Here is a 17043-nt window from a genome sequence, read left to right on the forward strand (position 1 = left end):
TGTGGCTTGAGCCACACAGGAAGAGATCATCTTTTGAGTACGATGTTCCTGTCCTTAGCTGTGGGGCTTAGGTGCCACACACCTAGGCAGCATGTCAGTACGCTCTCCACAGTGGCGTGATAGAAGGCCAGCAGCAGCTTTGTTTCCAGAATGTTCTTCCTGAGGCCATGCAAGAAGCATAGTTACAGCTGAGCCTTCTTCACTTTGGTCTTGATGTTATATGTCCAGGAATGCTCAGCAGACATATGGGTACCAGAAAATTGAAGGTGGAAAATATGTTCTATGAAGAGCTAAAAAAAAAAAAAAAAAAAAAAAAAAAGATAATGTATGTGTTATGACCTCCCATGAGTCTGTGATCATGACTCTTAATCTTGACTATTTGCTTAACAGACAAAAACAAAAAGACACAGTTCTGCAACAGCTTTGAATTGAGGATTTGCTTCCAGTGTTGGGTCATTTCAGCAAAACCTATTAAGTTTGTGTCAATCAGCTTGTTTATGGACTGTATAGGCCTTTATTTACAGGAAAAGGGAGAAAGGTGATAACGTCAGTGGCTACTGTTGCTGAATGCTTCTTCTTACATAAAGGGTACAAACAGTCAGTGTGTGATTAACTGGGATAAAAGTGTTTGCTGTTTGTTTAAAACGTAAAATAATGAGCAAAGTTTTATAATACTGGTAGAATATAAATATTATAGTAATTAAATATAAGTTATTTTTCCTGCTAATTTTCCTGTGGATTGTCTTTTTTCTTCATGAAGAGAATTAAAAAGTGAGTTAACACATGCCTTACGTCCTCACAACAGTGAGTGCAAGTGCTCATATGGAGTCTTTATCACGGAGGAAAAACTAGCTTTTCTAGACAGTCCTCATAGCACCTTTAAAGGAAATGATTATGAAAGTTGATAAATGAGCAAGAAGTAAAACAACAACTTCTTGGAAAACTACATGATTCTGAAATTGTATGAAGAGCCCATGGATTTTTTAATGTAATTTTTTTAGAATTAAGATAAACTGTGGAGTGTAATACAGCATGAATCCATCAGGTGGCACTCGTGCTTAGGATGGGCTATAAAGGTTTGTGTTTCGTTTCTCGTGCAATCCTCCGCCAGAATTCTGTTCACTTAGTGTATTTTCTTTGACCACTGTTACATTTTTGTTTACCTTTTTTAATAATTGCTGGTTGATTCCTTAATGCAGTCAAGTCTTTAACATCCGTCGTACACTGAAAGGTCAAAGTTTTAGCCGTTGACCAAAACAGGAGTTGTGGTGATACTTTTAGGTTTCGTTTCTCCGGTGATGGTGATCACTCTGTCGGAGTTTGTTTACTTTTTCGCAAACACCAACAACTACAGACACTGATGCTGACAGGATGTCGTTTTTGGACTGGACGAGCATCTTTGAGAGTAAAGCAAGTGAACTTGAAGAGGGGCATACTTGGCGTCTTGAGTTTGATAACAGTCTTGAGCCAGACAACCCAAACAAAGGCTGGCAGCAGTACATCAAGAACACAAGTGCATGGTGTGTATGTCGAATTTTTATTACTTGATTTAGTGAGGAAAAATTTGTTTCAGTATTTATTTAGTTATCTATATTAAAGTTCATTTAAATAAAACATTTTATAAAGGCTGATTACTATTCCTACTTCTTATCACCTAATTGTTGTTGTAGTTGTTGTTGTTCCTAGTCTATGGTAGGCTGCGCTCAAATTAAGTGTTTCTTTGGTTCTAGGGTTATGAAAATGTAATTAAAAACCTCGTTCAGTATTACAAAGACCTATTTCATTTAGGGTTTGGGATCTGTTGTATATTTTTTCCATCGAATCAGTAAAACTAACCATAAATGATGATGAGGCCAAAGGTTACTTAAATGGCAAATACCCATGTCACATGGTGTAAAAGACAGGGATGGGTGGTTTACACTGGTGTAACTGGTTATATCAGCCTATTCCAGATCAGTCTGTAAGTCTGGTGTGTCAGGGAATGTGGGATTTAGTTTTCAGTGACTCACCTGCAGTCAATTCTTTGTGTTTTAACACATTGCTGAGCAAAACAATATCTTCTTATATCAGGGGCTGGAGGCTCAGTCATTAAAGTACACCACTCCAGACTATGTTGCGTCTAAAGACAAATGCACATTCAATTTTTAGAGGAATCAGATGTATCTGGTAATTAATTACCTATCCAAATATCGTAATTTACTGGACATGCAGGGTCATAGAGCTGGTCAACATGCACAGTGCATGTGCATGTTTTATTTGTTGTTATAACACATACATTTTACTGTTGATAACATTTCTCAGCCTTTATTTTCATCTATAAAACCAGCACAAGCAGTAGTTTTGTACCTGTCCCTGCATCATCTCTAACTTGTGGCTGTTTGTCATTGTCAAGGTTCAAATGCAGCAAGTGTGGAAGAGGCTGGCCTTCCAACCGAGTGATGGTGGTCTTCCACATGCGGCTTAAAAACAGAAAGGGTATTGTCAAAGTGAGGCGTTTCCGCCAGAACTGTAAGAAGTGCAAGACAGCCCCAATGGAGAAGCCTAGCATTGACCTCGACAACATCGACAGCCTCATGGAGAGCCTGGTGGTGAAAATCAGGATAAAATGCTACCGTGAAGACCTAGGCGACTCGTACCGTGGGTTTCGGCGCTGGCAGGTCCGGAATCCCCATGAGCCTGATCACTGTGAGGCCTGTATTGAAGGCATCTGTACGCAGGAGAAATCTGTTAAGTGAGAGTTTGAGAAAAAGTAAAAAGAAAAAAAGAAATAATAGAGGGGTGATTAAACAAGAAAATTTCAAAAAATGAATACAAAATACTTGAATGCCTTTATATTTCTTCTGTGCTAATCTTGTAAAGGATGCGGTTTATATTGTTCCTTAGCATTTTCTCCTTTTATTTAGAATCTAAATAACATTTTCCGCCTTGACGCCATAATGGCAAAGCCTTAAATCTATTTATTTTTTCTTTTTGTTTCATTGTATTTGACATCTATCACACTGAACACATAATCTGATGCATTCAGCTCATTCACTGTTGTTGATGTTTTTTTTTGTTTTTGTTTTTTCTGTGAGCTATGGGTGTGTTATTTTACAAGTGTTGAACAAACCTCTGGAATTAAAATCATAAGGGTATTTTGAAAAGCAATCAAGTATTTTTATTTCCTCTTGTAAAACATATAGATCTTAAAAAGTAATGCCAATGAGTAGAAGGTCAAGCTAGTTTAAAAGAGTTACTGACATTTACAGCGGGATTATGTGACATAACCGTAAACATTTTGATGAGTAAAAACCCAGCAGGGTGTGACAAGACCTCACCTCTTGAGTCAGGCTCTTGTCACACCCTCTAGTGGTTTTATATTGTATAACTATAAATATCCTTGAGTATAATAACTATAAAGTATCACTGAGTGTGTGGTGCAACCACTCCCATACACTTTATTAGTTACACCTCTCCAACTGCTAGTTAACATAAATTTCTAATCAGCCAATCACATGGCAGCATCTTAATGCATTTAGGCATGTAGACATGGTCAAAAAGCAGAAGCTTTATACTTTCTGTCATCAATGAACGATACACAGGTAATGAACATACCTTTACAGATTGACCCATAGCTTCATTTTAACAAGTAAACTTTGTAGATGCTTCCTTTTAGTTGTTTAAGAATGTAACTAGAAACTTCAGGATCTCTTCTTTTCTTTCCAGTCACATGAACATTGGTATTAATAGCATAAATAAATTAATTGAATAATTAAAAAAACAATGCAAAGCACTACTGGAACGTTCATTATAACATACAGCAGCTTGGATCCTGAAACAGTTAAATGCAGAACTATAACAACACTGCTGATAAAATGGAAAAGGAAAGGAAATCAGTGTGTACAGTGTAACCTGTTTTATACAGCCTAGAAGTGCAACACCAGAAAACGAAACTTTAGGAAATCCCCATTAAGTTTCATTTTCCCAAACCCTCCTCATGGAGTTGTGCAGCCTGAGTCCCTCTCAGAGTGAGTCACTCTTAAAGGCTGTTAGTTCAGATCAGCTGTGAGAGTGTGGTCTACTCTGCTACCATCACCACCGGCACCATCGAGATGAACCACTCAGAGTGGACGCGGATCTTTGGAAACAAAACAAAGAGCCTTCGAGATCCCTGGCGTTTGGAGTTTGATGGCAATCTTGTGGCAAAGTATCCGAACAAGGGCTGGAAAATGAGTGTCAGAAGCACATGTGGAAGGTCAGTATGCAAAATATTATTCACTTTAGAAAAGCAGTGACATCAAAGTTGGTTTATATAAAAAAATACAGCATCGGAGTCTCAGTTGTTAGTGTATATTTGTCTGCTGTTGCTTACTCACAGTATGCTGTGCTGACCTAAATCTATTCACTAAGTCACAGCAGAGCCAATGCACAAGATGTCAGGTGTAAAAAATGATATTACAAAGTAGATCATTACATTTAAGGATCAAAAGTTGGTTTTTTTTTTTGTAGTAAAAGTTAAAGAAAAATAAATCACTGTAACTGATGTAATCTCCAGGGAGACAAAAAAAAAAGATTTTAAAGTTAGATAGAAAACAATCTGGGAATTTTTATCCTGGATGTTGAGGTAAAATGATTAAGCATTTTCAACAAAAGAGGAAAAAATCTGGTCGTATTATGTAAACAGGAAGGAGATGATGCCCTTTGGCTCTTTTCCTCCCAGATAGATTTTGCTCTGCCTTCAGTCTCCATCGACCCACCCATCCATTTTCTGTCATTATCTGTAATTGTGCACTTAAAAACTACGCTGTCAAGCGCAGAGTTTCAATCAATATATAACTTCTTAATGGACTATGACTCAAACCTTAACTTGCTTAGTGTTTTTGTCTTTTCTCTCAAAGACCAGTCCAGACTTCAATTCTTTAACCCGGGTCTTTATTATTTTCAAGGTTCAAATGCAGTCATTGTGGTAGAGTCTGGGCTTCCAACAAGGCAATGGTGGTCTTCCACATGCGCCTTTCTTATGGGCAGGGTGTTGCCAAGGCCAAGCCTCTCCATCAGAAGAGTAAGACATGTGATGATGGTCCAATGGAGGAACCCAGCATCAACTCTGGAAACATCAATGTGCTCCTGGAGAATCTGGTGGAGCAGATCAGAAAGAAGTGCTACAATGAGGATGTGGGAAAACCAACCAGGCGCTTCAGAAGCTTTGACGCCCAAAGCCCCCATGAGCCTGCTCACTGTGAGGGCTGCATTCAAGGCATCTGTCCAAGGAGCTAAGCTTGTGTGGCTTTCAACTGTTACTTTTTAAAATGTTTGATCAAGCTGTGTTGTGTCTCTCCTTAAGACAGGCATTAATTTTGCTAGAGTCATCTAGTCATCTTCTGAGTCATCTTTTTAAGCTAACATTCTTTTTTAGTGCACGCAGTTCTTCCTCCTGCCAGTCTGTTACATTATTTTTTTGTCCTTTATCATTTAGGTGATTATATTCCTATGAATCTTTATTATTACTGTAAACACTTTTGAAAAACAGAAATAAAAAATAAAAGCTTTTATTACCATTTGTCATTTTTGCCTGATTCAGTTTGACTGTAAAATATATGTACTGTATATTCTTTAATATAAATAGCTACTTACAGTGTTAGTGTGTATGCTATGAACTCCCATGAGTCTGTGATCATGACCCATAATCTTGACTATTTGCTTAACAGACAAAAATAAAAAGACACAGTTCTGCAACAGCTTTGAGTTGAGGATTTGCTTCCAGTAATGGATCATTTCAGCAAAACCTATTAAGTTTGTGTCAGTCAGCTTGTTTATGGACTGTATAGGCCTTTATTTACAGGAAAAGGGAGAAAGTGGATAATGTCAGTGGCTGCTGTTGCTGAATGCTTTTTCTTACATAAAGGGTACAAACAGTCAGTGTGTGATTAGCTGAGATAAAAGGTTTTAATGTGGGTTTGAAGTACAAAATAATGAGCAAAGTTTCATAACATTGATAGATTAGAAATATTCAGATACACGACCAATTATTTTCCTGTAAGTTTTGCTATTGATTTTCTCTTTTTTCATGGAGAGAAGTAAAAACTGAGAACAGTCTGTTAGTAAAGACGTTGTATTTTATGTTTTTTTTAACAAAAGTTTCAGGCTTCCTATCAGGCCTAATTACGCCTTAACGGAAACCTGCATATTAATCAGCACATGACTAAAAGCATTTCTATTTATCCTCAAACTTTAAATCAAATAAAAAGCCAACATCCAGTGTTGCTGAGATACCATCAACTTGGTTAAATGCATAAGATTTAGAGTTCAGTATCATACATGCACATTGTATTTGTTGTGTACTTCTGTAACACAATCAATCATGGTTGGGTCGTCGCGCTAGTCGCATGCATTTGAATTATATAGTATATTTTTTCTGCAATGACAGGTTATGACTATGTCAATACTAGTTAACTTATCTCAATCAGTCATCCTTTCTGCCATGGTCCTGCTAATGTTTTGAACTGACACAGAGAATAATGACTCTTACAACTCATGCTTTTTTAAGACAAAGGCAGTGACTGTACTATTCCTGTGGGTCTGACAGGGTCTAGAACCCTAAGAATTCTTTACCAGCCATTGCATAACTAACACATGGATTGGTTTGTTCGGTTTTGGGTGATTACATCTTATTTTCAGACAAGTCATGCAACCTGTTGCATTTTAATGCACAACATTGATTTGACAGGTAAAAATGTTGGCTTTGGGTGTCACCACAGAGCATGTTCGCTCCGTGGTTGTCCTCTTTCTATTTGCATTACACCCATGTGTGTGACAGCGTTGCTACTGTGGTCAGTTTTCACCATCTGCAAGTCACAGACTGTGGTGGAGTACATTAACTATGGTTTTGCCTTCGTTTTGTAGAAAACCACTCCCAGAGAGAGAAGCTGCCTTCAATGGTTTTCCATTTCCCACATCATTTGCTGGAAGGGTTGCCCACGTGACGATTGGCTTACAGTGGCTCCATGTATATCTTGGCCGCTGAAGCTGAATTTAGTGCAAGACTCTGCTTGACAGGTGAGTTATTCATAATTCTGTACTGTTCTTATTCAGCACTGTGATTTTTATTATTTGTCCTCCGCAGATATACAATACTGAAGAAACTGCTTTCTGTGGAGGAACTGAAGATCTATCTTTTGACGTCATGACACCCAGTGGCACTACACTGAAGGTAAAATATCTTCTCATCAGGTGTTTTTAATATATGAATTAAATGTTGTTTTAGATAATTCATGATTATGAATTCATTTTAAAACTAACGATGTTTCTTGGATTTATAATCAACCCCTCAACTGAAAGAATTTAATGTTTATAAAACTGTCATAATGATTTTTTCATTTTAGTGTCATCCTCCATCAGCTGGTCTCTACCTGGTTTGGTTTCTTGCTCTAATACCAGGTAACATTTTTGTAAGGCTAGTGCTGAGTATGAACCCAATGCTCATTCTAAAACTACATTTGGACAAATGTATGCAGCATTTTGAATTAGCCAGTGTTTAAAACAAATTTGTACAGTGATTAAAAAAATATCAAAGAAAGGCACAAAAAGCTGATAAAAATAGCAGGTGATTGACAGCATAATGAGTTTTTTTTAAACTTGCTATGAGAAAGGAATGATTGTATTTGGAAGATTTTAATAAAATCAGAAAAAACAGGTTTCAACTGCAGATTTTTTGATGGGCATTTGGGTTGCAGAGGGGTGGAAAATTTTCTGTTAATTTTGGGAAAGTTTCCTAAAAATTTCCAAGGGAATTTTAGTTCATGAATATTGGTAATTTTTAGGGTTTTGTTTCTGTCAACTATATATAATTTTATCTATTTATTTTTTTAAATCTGGGAAATTAAAAAATATATATATCAGGGTTTTTTCCTGTTACCATTTTGGTACCAACTTAATTGACATTTTCAAAAACGATCTTGGTTGAAACAACATGATTAAATGCAAATTCAACTGTGTACCACAAATCACATGTGCAAACAATTCCAAGCACATTTGACCATCATCAATCACTACTTCAAAAGCCGATACTTCCACTGAGACTACATTTCTAGATTTGGAGTCTAGAAGTCCTGTCAATGTAAATTTTGATTCAAGTAGGCTACTGAGGTAAATTTATTTGATGTATCAAACATATTTCATATTTCTTGCAAAGAAAACTTAGGAAACTTAAGAAACGTTCCCAGAAAAATCCTGTAGATTCCTATTGATTTCCATCAACTTCCAAAATTTCCCTATGAAATGTTTCCAACTTTGAAAATTCTCAGAATTTTGCCACCATAATGGGAATCAATGCAAAGATCAAAATTATTCAAATAGAGATGAACAGCGGTGTGTCAACTGCATATACAATATCACAGTCCTAGATTTTCTAGCCAAGGGGAGATTGTAAATACCTCAGTTACTGCATTGTTATCATTTGTATTCCATCCTAATGATAAATAAGAGCCAGGGCTCAGACATTTCATCTAGTTTGAAATCCACTTTTTTTCGTAAATGGTCATCTGTGTCGTTTAAAAACACATGAGCTAAAGCATGTTGATAATTTCATGTCATCTTCTTGTCAGCTTTGAGCAGTGCAGTTGATGTGAACTGCTCTGAGCCCAATCAACCGGCCCTGCTGAAGGCTTTGAATCCATTGTTCAACCTAAGCAGCATACGACCTGTGATGAACCTTACGACCCCCACCGAGGTCACGACCTCTTTCACCATGTATGGGATACTGGGAGTGGTGAGTGAATAAAGAAAAATGGTAATATAAATTCTCCAAATGATCTTCCACAACAAAGAGTCCTGAGAGAAGCAGCATATTGTATTATCCTGTCTATAATATGTAAGTGAAACAAAGCACTTTTCCATTTGTCCCACTGAAACCTCCTACTGGGCTTACTCTGTTATAATAACATGCATGGTTTTTGAACTTCTTCTTTTCTTCTAGGATGAAAAGGCTCAACTTTTGGAGACTTACATTTGGCTTCATTATGTACGTACCATTGCTCTTATTTGTCTTGAAACCAGCCTGTGACAGAAAACACTTTTTATTCCAGCATCATTTGCACCCCTCACCTTTATACCAATGTCTCACTATCTACAGCTGTAGTATTGAAAGGCCTGTTGTACTTGTCTTATAGTAAATGCTTATTTTTGTGTCCTTATACAAGGCGCAGCATAAGGATCTTTTTTTATGAGATTATACTCTAATGGATGACACAGTTGTCTTGTTTCTGCTCTGTGAGCTGATACCAGCTTTGTTGTTCTTAGTGGTGGAACAATGAGTTTGTCAGTTGGGACCCAGTTCAGTGCGGCAGCGACAAGATTTCTCTTCCAAGGACCAAGTTTTGGGTGCCGGATATTGTCATCAATGAGTTGTAAGTTCCACTGATGTCTACATTTACAGCATTCCTTATAAAGAAAAAAAAAAGCTAGATCATAACAGGGAGGTAGAGTAGTTTAAATAAGTGTTCTGTTTGATTTTTTTTAGGATAGGATATTAAAAGTAATTTTTCAAGAATACACAACAGCCTGGTTAACTACCAAGATGAGAAATTTCACCCAGAGCAACAAAGTAGCTCATTTGTTTGTGGTTTTACGCTGTTGTATGTGGTCTTTTTGTATCTCATTTTGTAAAAGAGTAGGGCTCTATGACAAAGAAACTAATTAAAACCAGGATTTGGCTTCACAAGCAGCAGTCGTAAGATTTGCGAGTGTGAATTTTACATCTCTCTAAATGATGTTGTATATGTTAAAATTTATTTGACAAAAGGAACGTGCCTATTACTCCTCTGTTTTGAAAATAAAGATGAGGATATTTCTGTTCTGCTAATAATTCAAAGGTACAATTTAACACTACTTGTCTGTGTCTTGCAGCATGGATGAAAACACAGCCCCCCCTGTCCCATATGTGTACCTTCACAGTGACGGTAGGGTGCACGATGCTCTGCCAGTCAAAGTTGTCAGCTCCTGCAACCTCGATATCTACACTTTCCCTTTCGACGTTCAGAACTGCACCCTGACTTTTAACTCCTACCTTCATTATGGTAAGACACACAAAGAGACAAAGACATTTAATGTCCCGTTTAGCAACATGAAGCTGTCAATTCTTTGAGCCCTATATCGTTGACATGTAAGCCTATTGGCTTTGATTTTGAACTTTGGTCCTTCTTAGCGATGGACATTCAGATTGTCCTCGGGAAGTCTGCAGAAAACATAACAAAGAGCTCCAAGAGGGTGATGACCACCATGGGGGAGTGGGAGCTGCTTGAGATTTCCACCTCGGCAAAATACGTTGGAAAAGACAAGTCTGCTTACACTGACGAGCTCATATTCCATGTAGGTTGGTTTGTAGTGAGATTGAATACTTGACACAGTCCTGTTGAAGATCCTATAGCATGCAGCTACAGTACATGTATTTGGAACTGGTTGTAACCAGATTTCATGCTTGCATTCAGTATTTATTCTACTCCTTAATTATATGTCAAAATCAAAACTGATGATTTTTTTGAACATTCAAGAGGTATGTGATGTCTTTTTGATCAATAGTAATCTCGAACAATAAGTAATAGAGGAAGACACGGTTATTTAATCAATACAGAGAAACTACAAACTGATCCTCTTTACTAACAAAAACTCGACAAGTGGACAACACACCTGAGCATGTGGTCTCTCTTTCTCTCTAGGTCAGTGTGAGACGCCGAGCCACCCTCTATGTAGTGAACCTGTTGATCCCCAGCTGCTTCCTCATCACAGTCGACCTCTTCAGCTTCCTGCTACCTCCACAGGCTGTAGACCGATCAGCCTTCAAGATGACCCTCATCCTGGGCTACACAGTCTTCCTCCTCATCATGAATGACCTGCTGCCCATCACCGGAAACACCATCCCTCTTATAAGTCAGTGTTATTGTGTAACTTACAAGGCCAGGCTCTGCAAAGTAACAGTTTTATAGCACTAACCTTAACTAACTGTGGTCTGTCTTCTTATACAGATGTCTTCTTCTCTCTCTGTCTGGCTCTGATGGTGGCCAGTCTGCTGGAGACCATCCTCATCACTAATCTGCTGAATGGATCATCTGATTTTGCCCCGATGCCACACTGGGTCCGAGTGATTGTTCTGCAGTTTCTGGGATGTGTTGTTTGCCTGCCTCTGAAGCCTAAAACACCAAAGGACATAGGTAGATATTTTTGAGCATTTCTTCTAAATTGCGGACACTGCAGTCAGTCGTTGTTGTTCACCCTAAATGTAAATCTGAACATAGTTTAAGTAAGACATTTAGACTGCTGGTATCTGTACACACCATGTAAGCGTTTTTCAACCCTTTTCCCTTCATACTAGATCTAAAATCCGTGTTTCCAAAGAAGACAGCTGATGATGGCCCTTCAGGTGCAACTCGATCAGATGTGGAAGGGAAAACCCTGCAGGAGCTCAGGAGCCTGGGAAAAGACCTGCAGGCCATCCGCCAGCGGGTGGAGAATCACCTCGTCCCAAGTCGGAGCTCAGAGGAGTGGATCCAGGTGGGTTTCATCATTGACCGCCTGCTGTTCGGCCTCTACATCCTCTTCATATCAGTCAGCTTCGTTACCATCATCATTATCTGGGTGAACTCATACAGTCAGTAGATTTTTGAGGGGTTCCGTTCTTAGAGCATGTGGCTAAAATGTTTGCTGATTATTAAACATCGTATGGTAATTTTAAAACTTTTTGGAACCCAGATATTTGTTCTCACATTTAAGTTTTAATTCCTTTGTCAGTTGTAGTGAAAAGGTACTGAAAGACATTAAACCAGCTCTACTTCATTAACTAGATATAGCCTTAGACTTTGTGTAATACTGTGCCATTAAAAATGGAGAAAACCACTGTATACCAAATAAAATCACTTGAAAAAAATCATTCAGCTTTGATTGACATTTATTTCAAACTCCATTATGCTCCTCTAATTGTTTTTCCTTACATATATATATTAACTTATTATTTTTCAATTTGCTTATCCACAGATGTTATAGGGATGCTTAAAATATGAATAACTTTCACTGTGTCGAGGGTTGAGCTTAGCTTAGCAAATGTTAAATGTTTCTGTGTACTATCAGAGACTATCCTAGTTTAAAAAAGTGAATGAATTAATAATTTCTTAATTGTAGAAGTAATTATTAGATCAGTAAGATCATACTAAAACAGAATGAACTAAACAAAAGTTCAATAGATAGATCAGCATAAACATTTTCTGAGTGTTTAGTGATATTTATGATCTGAAAAACTGTTGCCTGTGCTAATTGAAACAATAGAATAGCTTTAAAATGTAGCAACATTGATCATAATTTAAAGAATATATTGCACAAACTCCAAAACTTAAAACAAAACTAAGAAAAAAAAATGTGACGCACCACATCATGGCAAAACCATGTTTCCAAAAGGAAGGTGAAACAAAAGCCTCTCAGTTTTCTTGATTCATTCTTGCAGGTATTTATGCTGGAGTTGTTATCTTGGTCAGTTATCGAGAGCCTCACTGGTTCACAGTTTTATTGTCATGCAGAGTTGTCATCTAAAATGTGTAAAAGCAACTTTAAGGACAGCCCTGAGCAGCAGCACACCACCAAACTAACAACCGCTTTTGACTCAATGTTGATGTTTTTAGTGCTGCCAGCCCAAAGTCAGGCCTTCTAAGGTTCTGTTCATCTTCATCTCTCTGCTCATGCATGGTAAGTACAGCTCCTATGAAAATTAATTACATACACAAAGTACACAACAATGTGAATATATATTATAAATTATTATGCCACTGTTGAAATTCAAGTTACATAAAGAACGATAGCGGTATTAAAGTTATTGATAGTTCTATAATTCTACAATTTCATTAAGCAGATGCTTTTGTCTACAGCAACATACAACACAAGCAAGAGTTTAGACTGGAGGGATAAACCTTAACAAAGTGCTTCAAGTTGAGTCAAGTTTGGCCACAGGTGCTGCCATCTAGTGCCAGAAGTAGAGTTTTGCACTGCTAAGTATTCAGAGTATTAAGACTTTCTGATTCATTCTGCGTCTGCCTAAGTGTTCCCTCAACAGATGAGTCTTCAGACATCCTTAAAAGTAGACAGGGACTCTGCTTAAGGAATCCATGAGTAAATGTAACTTAAAGGATAAGTTTTGTTATACAGCCTTTACATTGTTTATAGAATGAAGTAGAACAAAATACTCACCCAGAAGGCTTTCCTGATCCAAGCAGTGCTTTGGGAGATATTTAGATCCAAAATCGTGCAGCGGACGACACAGACTGAAGTGACACAGACTGCCGCAGAGGACCAACCCAGAGCAGACCATGATGGAATATTGGTGAAAAACATGAGTTTTTGGACGATTAATGCAGTTTTAGGAGCGGTGCTGTCTATGCCACGATGGATCCCATTATACGGACGTCCGCTGCACGATTTTGGATCTGAATATCTCCGGAAGCACTGCTTGGATCAGGAAAGCCTTCTGGGTGAGTATTTTGTTCTACTTCATTCTATAAACAATGTAAAAGCTGTATAAACCAAACTTATCCTTTAACTGCCCCTCTATGGAGATTTAGTCTACTGATTCCTTTTTAGACTTTTATTGTTGTATCTGTTAACTGGTGCAGCCAATGAAGGTATCCAATAATTAGACTGACCATGGTTTTTCCTCCCCATGCAGCTCCTTGCAGTCCAGTTATGCTGAACTGCACTCGACCTGACCCGCCCTCTCTGCTGGAGGCTCTCAGACCTGTCTTCAATCTAAGCTCCATTAGACCTGTCATGGATACATCAACCCAAACCAACATTACCATCCATTTTGTCCTGGTTGGCATTTTGGGGGTGGTGAGAGATGTCAAATTACCCTAAAACCAAACTATGTTAAATTGAACAAAAACTAATCAGCAAACTTTGTCACCAAATATCTGTTAAAAAGACAGTGACCAACAATGTGTTTGTTACCTTTCAGGATGAGAAGGCCCAACTCCTGACGACATATATTTGGCAAACCTTAGTAAGTATTTTCTCTTACTAAGATCTTCATAGTTACTAGAAACAATCACAAAATTTTGATAAATAACATAATTTAACTTTCGAATCCCTGAATCTATCTGCAAACGGCTGAAAATGGAAGATCTTCATAAGATTTTCACAAGAGAAAAGCAGGCTTCAAATGCCAAGGTCTGCCAATAACTCTGCCCCAACAGGCCTCCAGAGAGCTGGCCAATCAGAGGAAAGGGGGCTGGTGGAGTGGGAGTCTTGAAGAGACAGCAGTTAAAATGAAGTGTTTCAGAACTAGATTACTTGGAAAAAAAAACTCTTCAAGTTAAAATGAATGAAAACATTAATGCAACTGTTGTATTCTACTGAAAAGAGACATCCTGACTGGTCAAATCTGTTACCATACAGAGTAAATAAAAATCATCTTAAATCTGCTAGTTCATTCTGTACATGCTCAGTGATGTGTAGCATTTTTCTAATTCATGCTGCAGATGTGGAAAAATGAGTTTGTCAACTGGGATCCAGAACAATGTGGTTCTCATTGGATCACAATTCCAAGAAAGCTGCTCTGGGTGCCTGACATAGTCATCAATGAATTGTGAGTACCTTTGACTCTCTAGGGTAGTATTAGCTGTGTGCTTATTTTATTCTCTTTCATGGCATACTTGCCTGAGCTTCATCATTCATATTACTTCACCAACAGCTTTACAAATAAATATGAATACATCCAAAGCAATCACTCAGACTTGCACTGTACACTTGTGTCTTCTCTTCTCTTAGTATGGGGAAAAACACAGCTCCCTATGTCCCGTACAGCTACCTGTTTTCTGATGGTCTTGTGATTGATCAAAAGCCTGTCAGGGTGGTCAGCTCCTGCAGGCTCGACATTTATACTTTTCCATTCGACATCCAGAATTGTACCTTGAGCTTCAACTCCTACTTACACACTAGTAAGTCGAAACACCTTAAAACTCCCAGAATCACATTGTTGAAATTTTTTAATTAAATGGGTGTTTTTTTACATAATGTGGACAGAAGTTGGTTAATATTGAGTCTTTCTGGCAGTTTCAGCCATTCATGTTGGCCACTCATCAGTAGAAGAAATGTCAAAGTGGTCTTTGAAGATGATGTCCACCATGGGGGAATGGGAACTGGTTGGAATCAAAGTGAAGATATTTCAATTTCCAACATCTTTGGGAGACGATTACCAAGAGATTCGCTTCTTTGTAAGACGAAACATTTGTAGGACGAATCTTAAAGTAAAAGAAAAATGGGTTACAAGGTTGACTGTCTGACTCTGGCTCTGTTCCAGGTCTCAGTGAGGCGCCGAGCCACCCTCTATGTGGTGAACCTGTTGATCCCCAGCTGCTTCCTCATCACAGTCGACCTCTTCAGCTTCCTGCTGCCTCCAAAGAGTGTTGATCGCTCCTTGTTTAAGATGACTCTCATCTTGGGCTACACAGTCTTCCTCCTCAGCATGAACGACATGCTGCCCATCACAGGAGACACCATCCCTCTCATAAGTCAGCTGATAACTACTTCAACCCATGTTAAAGTCCTAAGAAATGTGGCAACAACAAGATTATACATTCTCATATTTAAATCTACATCTGTTTTATTTGATGTTTTTTCTCCGTCTTGTTTCAAGTTATAATTCATCATTTATTCTATGGTATTGAAAGGAACAAAGTGCTTTAGCATGTTCCACTTTCACATGCAGCTGCAGCCAGATACTGTCTTCAGTGACACATTTCTGCTACATGAAGTGAGATACAGAATACAGAGATACAGATACCATCTTTCCAGCACTTGGCAGACACATTGACAGATTAAAAAGGAAGAGGACGGATAAAAAATAAATTTATAGGCCAATCATTTCATTTATGGTTACCAGAAACAGCAATACATCAGTGTCTAGCTGAATGCCAGTTTGAAAATTACAATACTGTTAATGAATAATCTTCTTTTTTTAGCCTGGATATATTTATTTTTATTTACAAGCTGCTTTGTGAATGGGAATTTTTCAAAACTTTTCTCTATATTATCCTAGATGTGTTCCTGTCCATGTGTCTGACAATGATGGTGGCGAGTTTACTGGAGACCATCTTCATCACCAACCTACTATGCGGTTCTGCTCACTATCCCTCGGTCCCTCACTTCATCCGAGTGCTTGTTCTCCACATCCTGGGCCGCCTTGTGCTGCTTCCTCCGAAACCCAGGGTTGCAGAGGACACAGTCATCCAGAATCCTGCTGCACAGGGTGGGTTGTTAGACCTGAGTTGTGGTTTTACTCAAGTCCATCACCATTTCAGTCATGTCCGCCTTTGATTCCTCACTGTAGAAATAAATGTGTCCTCTCTGGTGTCTGAGAGACACGAGACTCCAGAGAAGGAAGGACCTCTGGATGAAGAAAAGACCATGCAGGAGTTGAGGAGTCTGGGCAGGGAGCTTCGGGACATTAGTCTTCAGCTGAAGCTTCAGGAGGATGGAAACCAAAGCTCAGAGGAGTGGATCCAGGTGGGTTTCGTCATAGACCGCCTGCTGTTTTGCCTCTACATCCTCTTCATATCAGTCAGCTTTATAACAATGACTGTTATCTGGCTCAGGTCATACTCCGTATCCTAGTATCTTAGTTATATTCTCTACTTTGTTTTGATTTCATCATTTTTTTTGTTTTTGTCATTTTATTTTCTAATCATCTTTGACCATTAAATTGCTATCATGTCTTACTACACCACTATATGCATTGTTTTGCTGGAACAGAGCACTGAACCTAAAATAGATCATAAACTTTCCAGATCCTCCTATTTACTTTATATTCAGGGTATGTAATGATTTAGTTACATTTTGTCTGGCTTTCTTTTTTATTTATACTTTTTAAACTGCCCAAATCTTTTCTCCATGTGTGCCTGTTTTTTATGAGATTTCCATTTAGGTTTCTATTTGTTCCATTTTTCTTGTCTGTTGTGTGTTTGATGTGATTAAAAGAATTTATCTCAATTGATCATCTCCTGTTCTTTAAACCTATATCAATAGATGTCACAT

The 17043-nt window shown here is 38.1% G+C and overlaps 4 protein-coding genes across 4 annotated transcripts; all 4 read left to right on the forward strand.

Annotated features, from left to right (window-relative positions):
- The first annotated feature begins 1078 nt into the window (after positions 1 to 1078).
- LOC141789299 (receptor-transporting protein 3-like) lies at positions 1079 to 3011 on the forward strand. The gene is made up of 2 exons (XM_074668676.1): positions 1079 to 1520; positions 2393 to 3011. The coding sequence occupies exons 1-2, from the start codon at positions 1372 to 1374 to the stop codon at positions 2733 to 2735; spliced, it is 492 nt and encodes a 163-aa protein (XP_074524777.1). The 5' UTR covers positions 1079 to 1371; the 3' UTR covers positions 2736 to 3011.
- A 928-nt stretch (positions 3012 to 3939) lies between these two features.
- LOC141789314 (receptor-transporting protein 3-like) lies at positions 3940 to 5707 on the forward strand. The gene is made up of 2 exons (XM_074668694.1): positions 3940 to 4234; positions 4926 to 5707. The coding sequence occupies exons 1-2, from the start codon at positions 4092 to 4094 to the stop codon at positions 5254 to 5256; spliced, it is 474 nt and encodes a 157-aa protein (XP_074524795.1). The 5' UTR covers positions 3940 to 4091; the 3' UTR covers positions 5257 to 5707.
- Positions 5708 to 7113: 1406 nt separating this feature from the next.
- On the forward strand, positions 7114 to 11628 carry LOC141789346 (5-hydroxytryptamine receptor 3C-like). Its single transcript, XM_074668724.1, has 10 exons — positions 7114 to 7189; positions 7362 to 7416; positions 8583 to 8746; positions 8954 to 8998; positions 9277 to 9383; positions 9883 to 10052; positions 10181 to 10344; positions 10692 to 10902; positions 10998 to 11183; positions 11345 to 11628. Exons 1-10 carry the CDS (start codon positions 7163 to 7165, stop codon positions 11626 to 11628), a joined length of 1413 nt encoding a protein of 470 aa, XP_074524825.1. The 5' UTR covers positions 7114 to 7162.
- Positions 11629 to 13656: 2028 nt separating this feature from the next.
- LOC141788804 (5-hydroxytryptamine receptor 3C-like) lies at positions 13657 to 16623 on the forward strand. Its single transcript, XM_074667880.1, has 8 exons — positions 13657 to 13851; positions 13934 to 14011; positions 14490 to 14596; positions 14779 to 14948; positions 15064 to 15164; positions 15281 to 15521; positions 16049 to 16265; positions 16371 to 16623. Exons 1-8 carry the CDS (start codon positions 13657 to 13659, stop codon positions 16621 to 16623), a joined length of 1362 nt encoding a protein of 453 aa, XP_074523981.1.
- Positions 16624 to 17043: the final 420 nt, after the last annotated feature.

Source organism: Halichoeres trimaculatus, unplaced genomic scaffold (assembly GCF_033239565.1).
Source record: "Halichoeres trimaculatus isolate MK-OKI-2021-1 unplaced genomic scaffold, fHalTri1.1 fHalTri1_scaffold_4, whole genome shotgun sequence".
NCBI classification, from domain to species: Eukaryota; Metazoa; Chordata; class Actinopteri; order Labriformes; family Labridae; genus Halichoeres; species Halichoeres trimaculatus.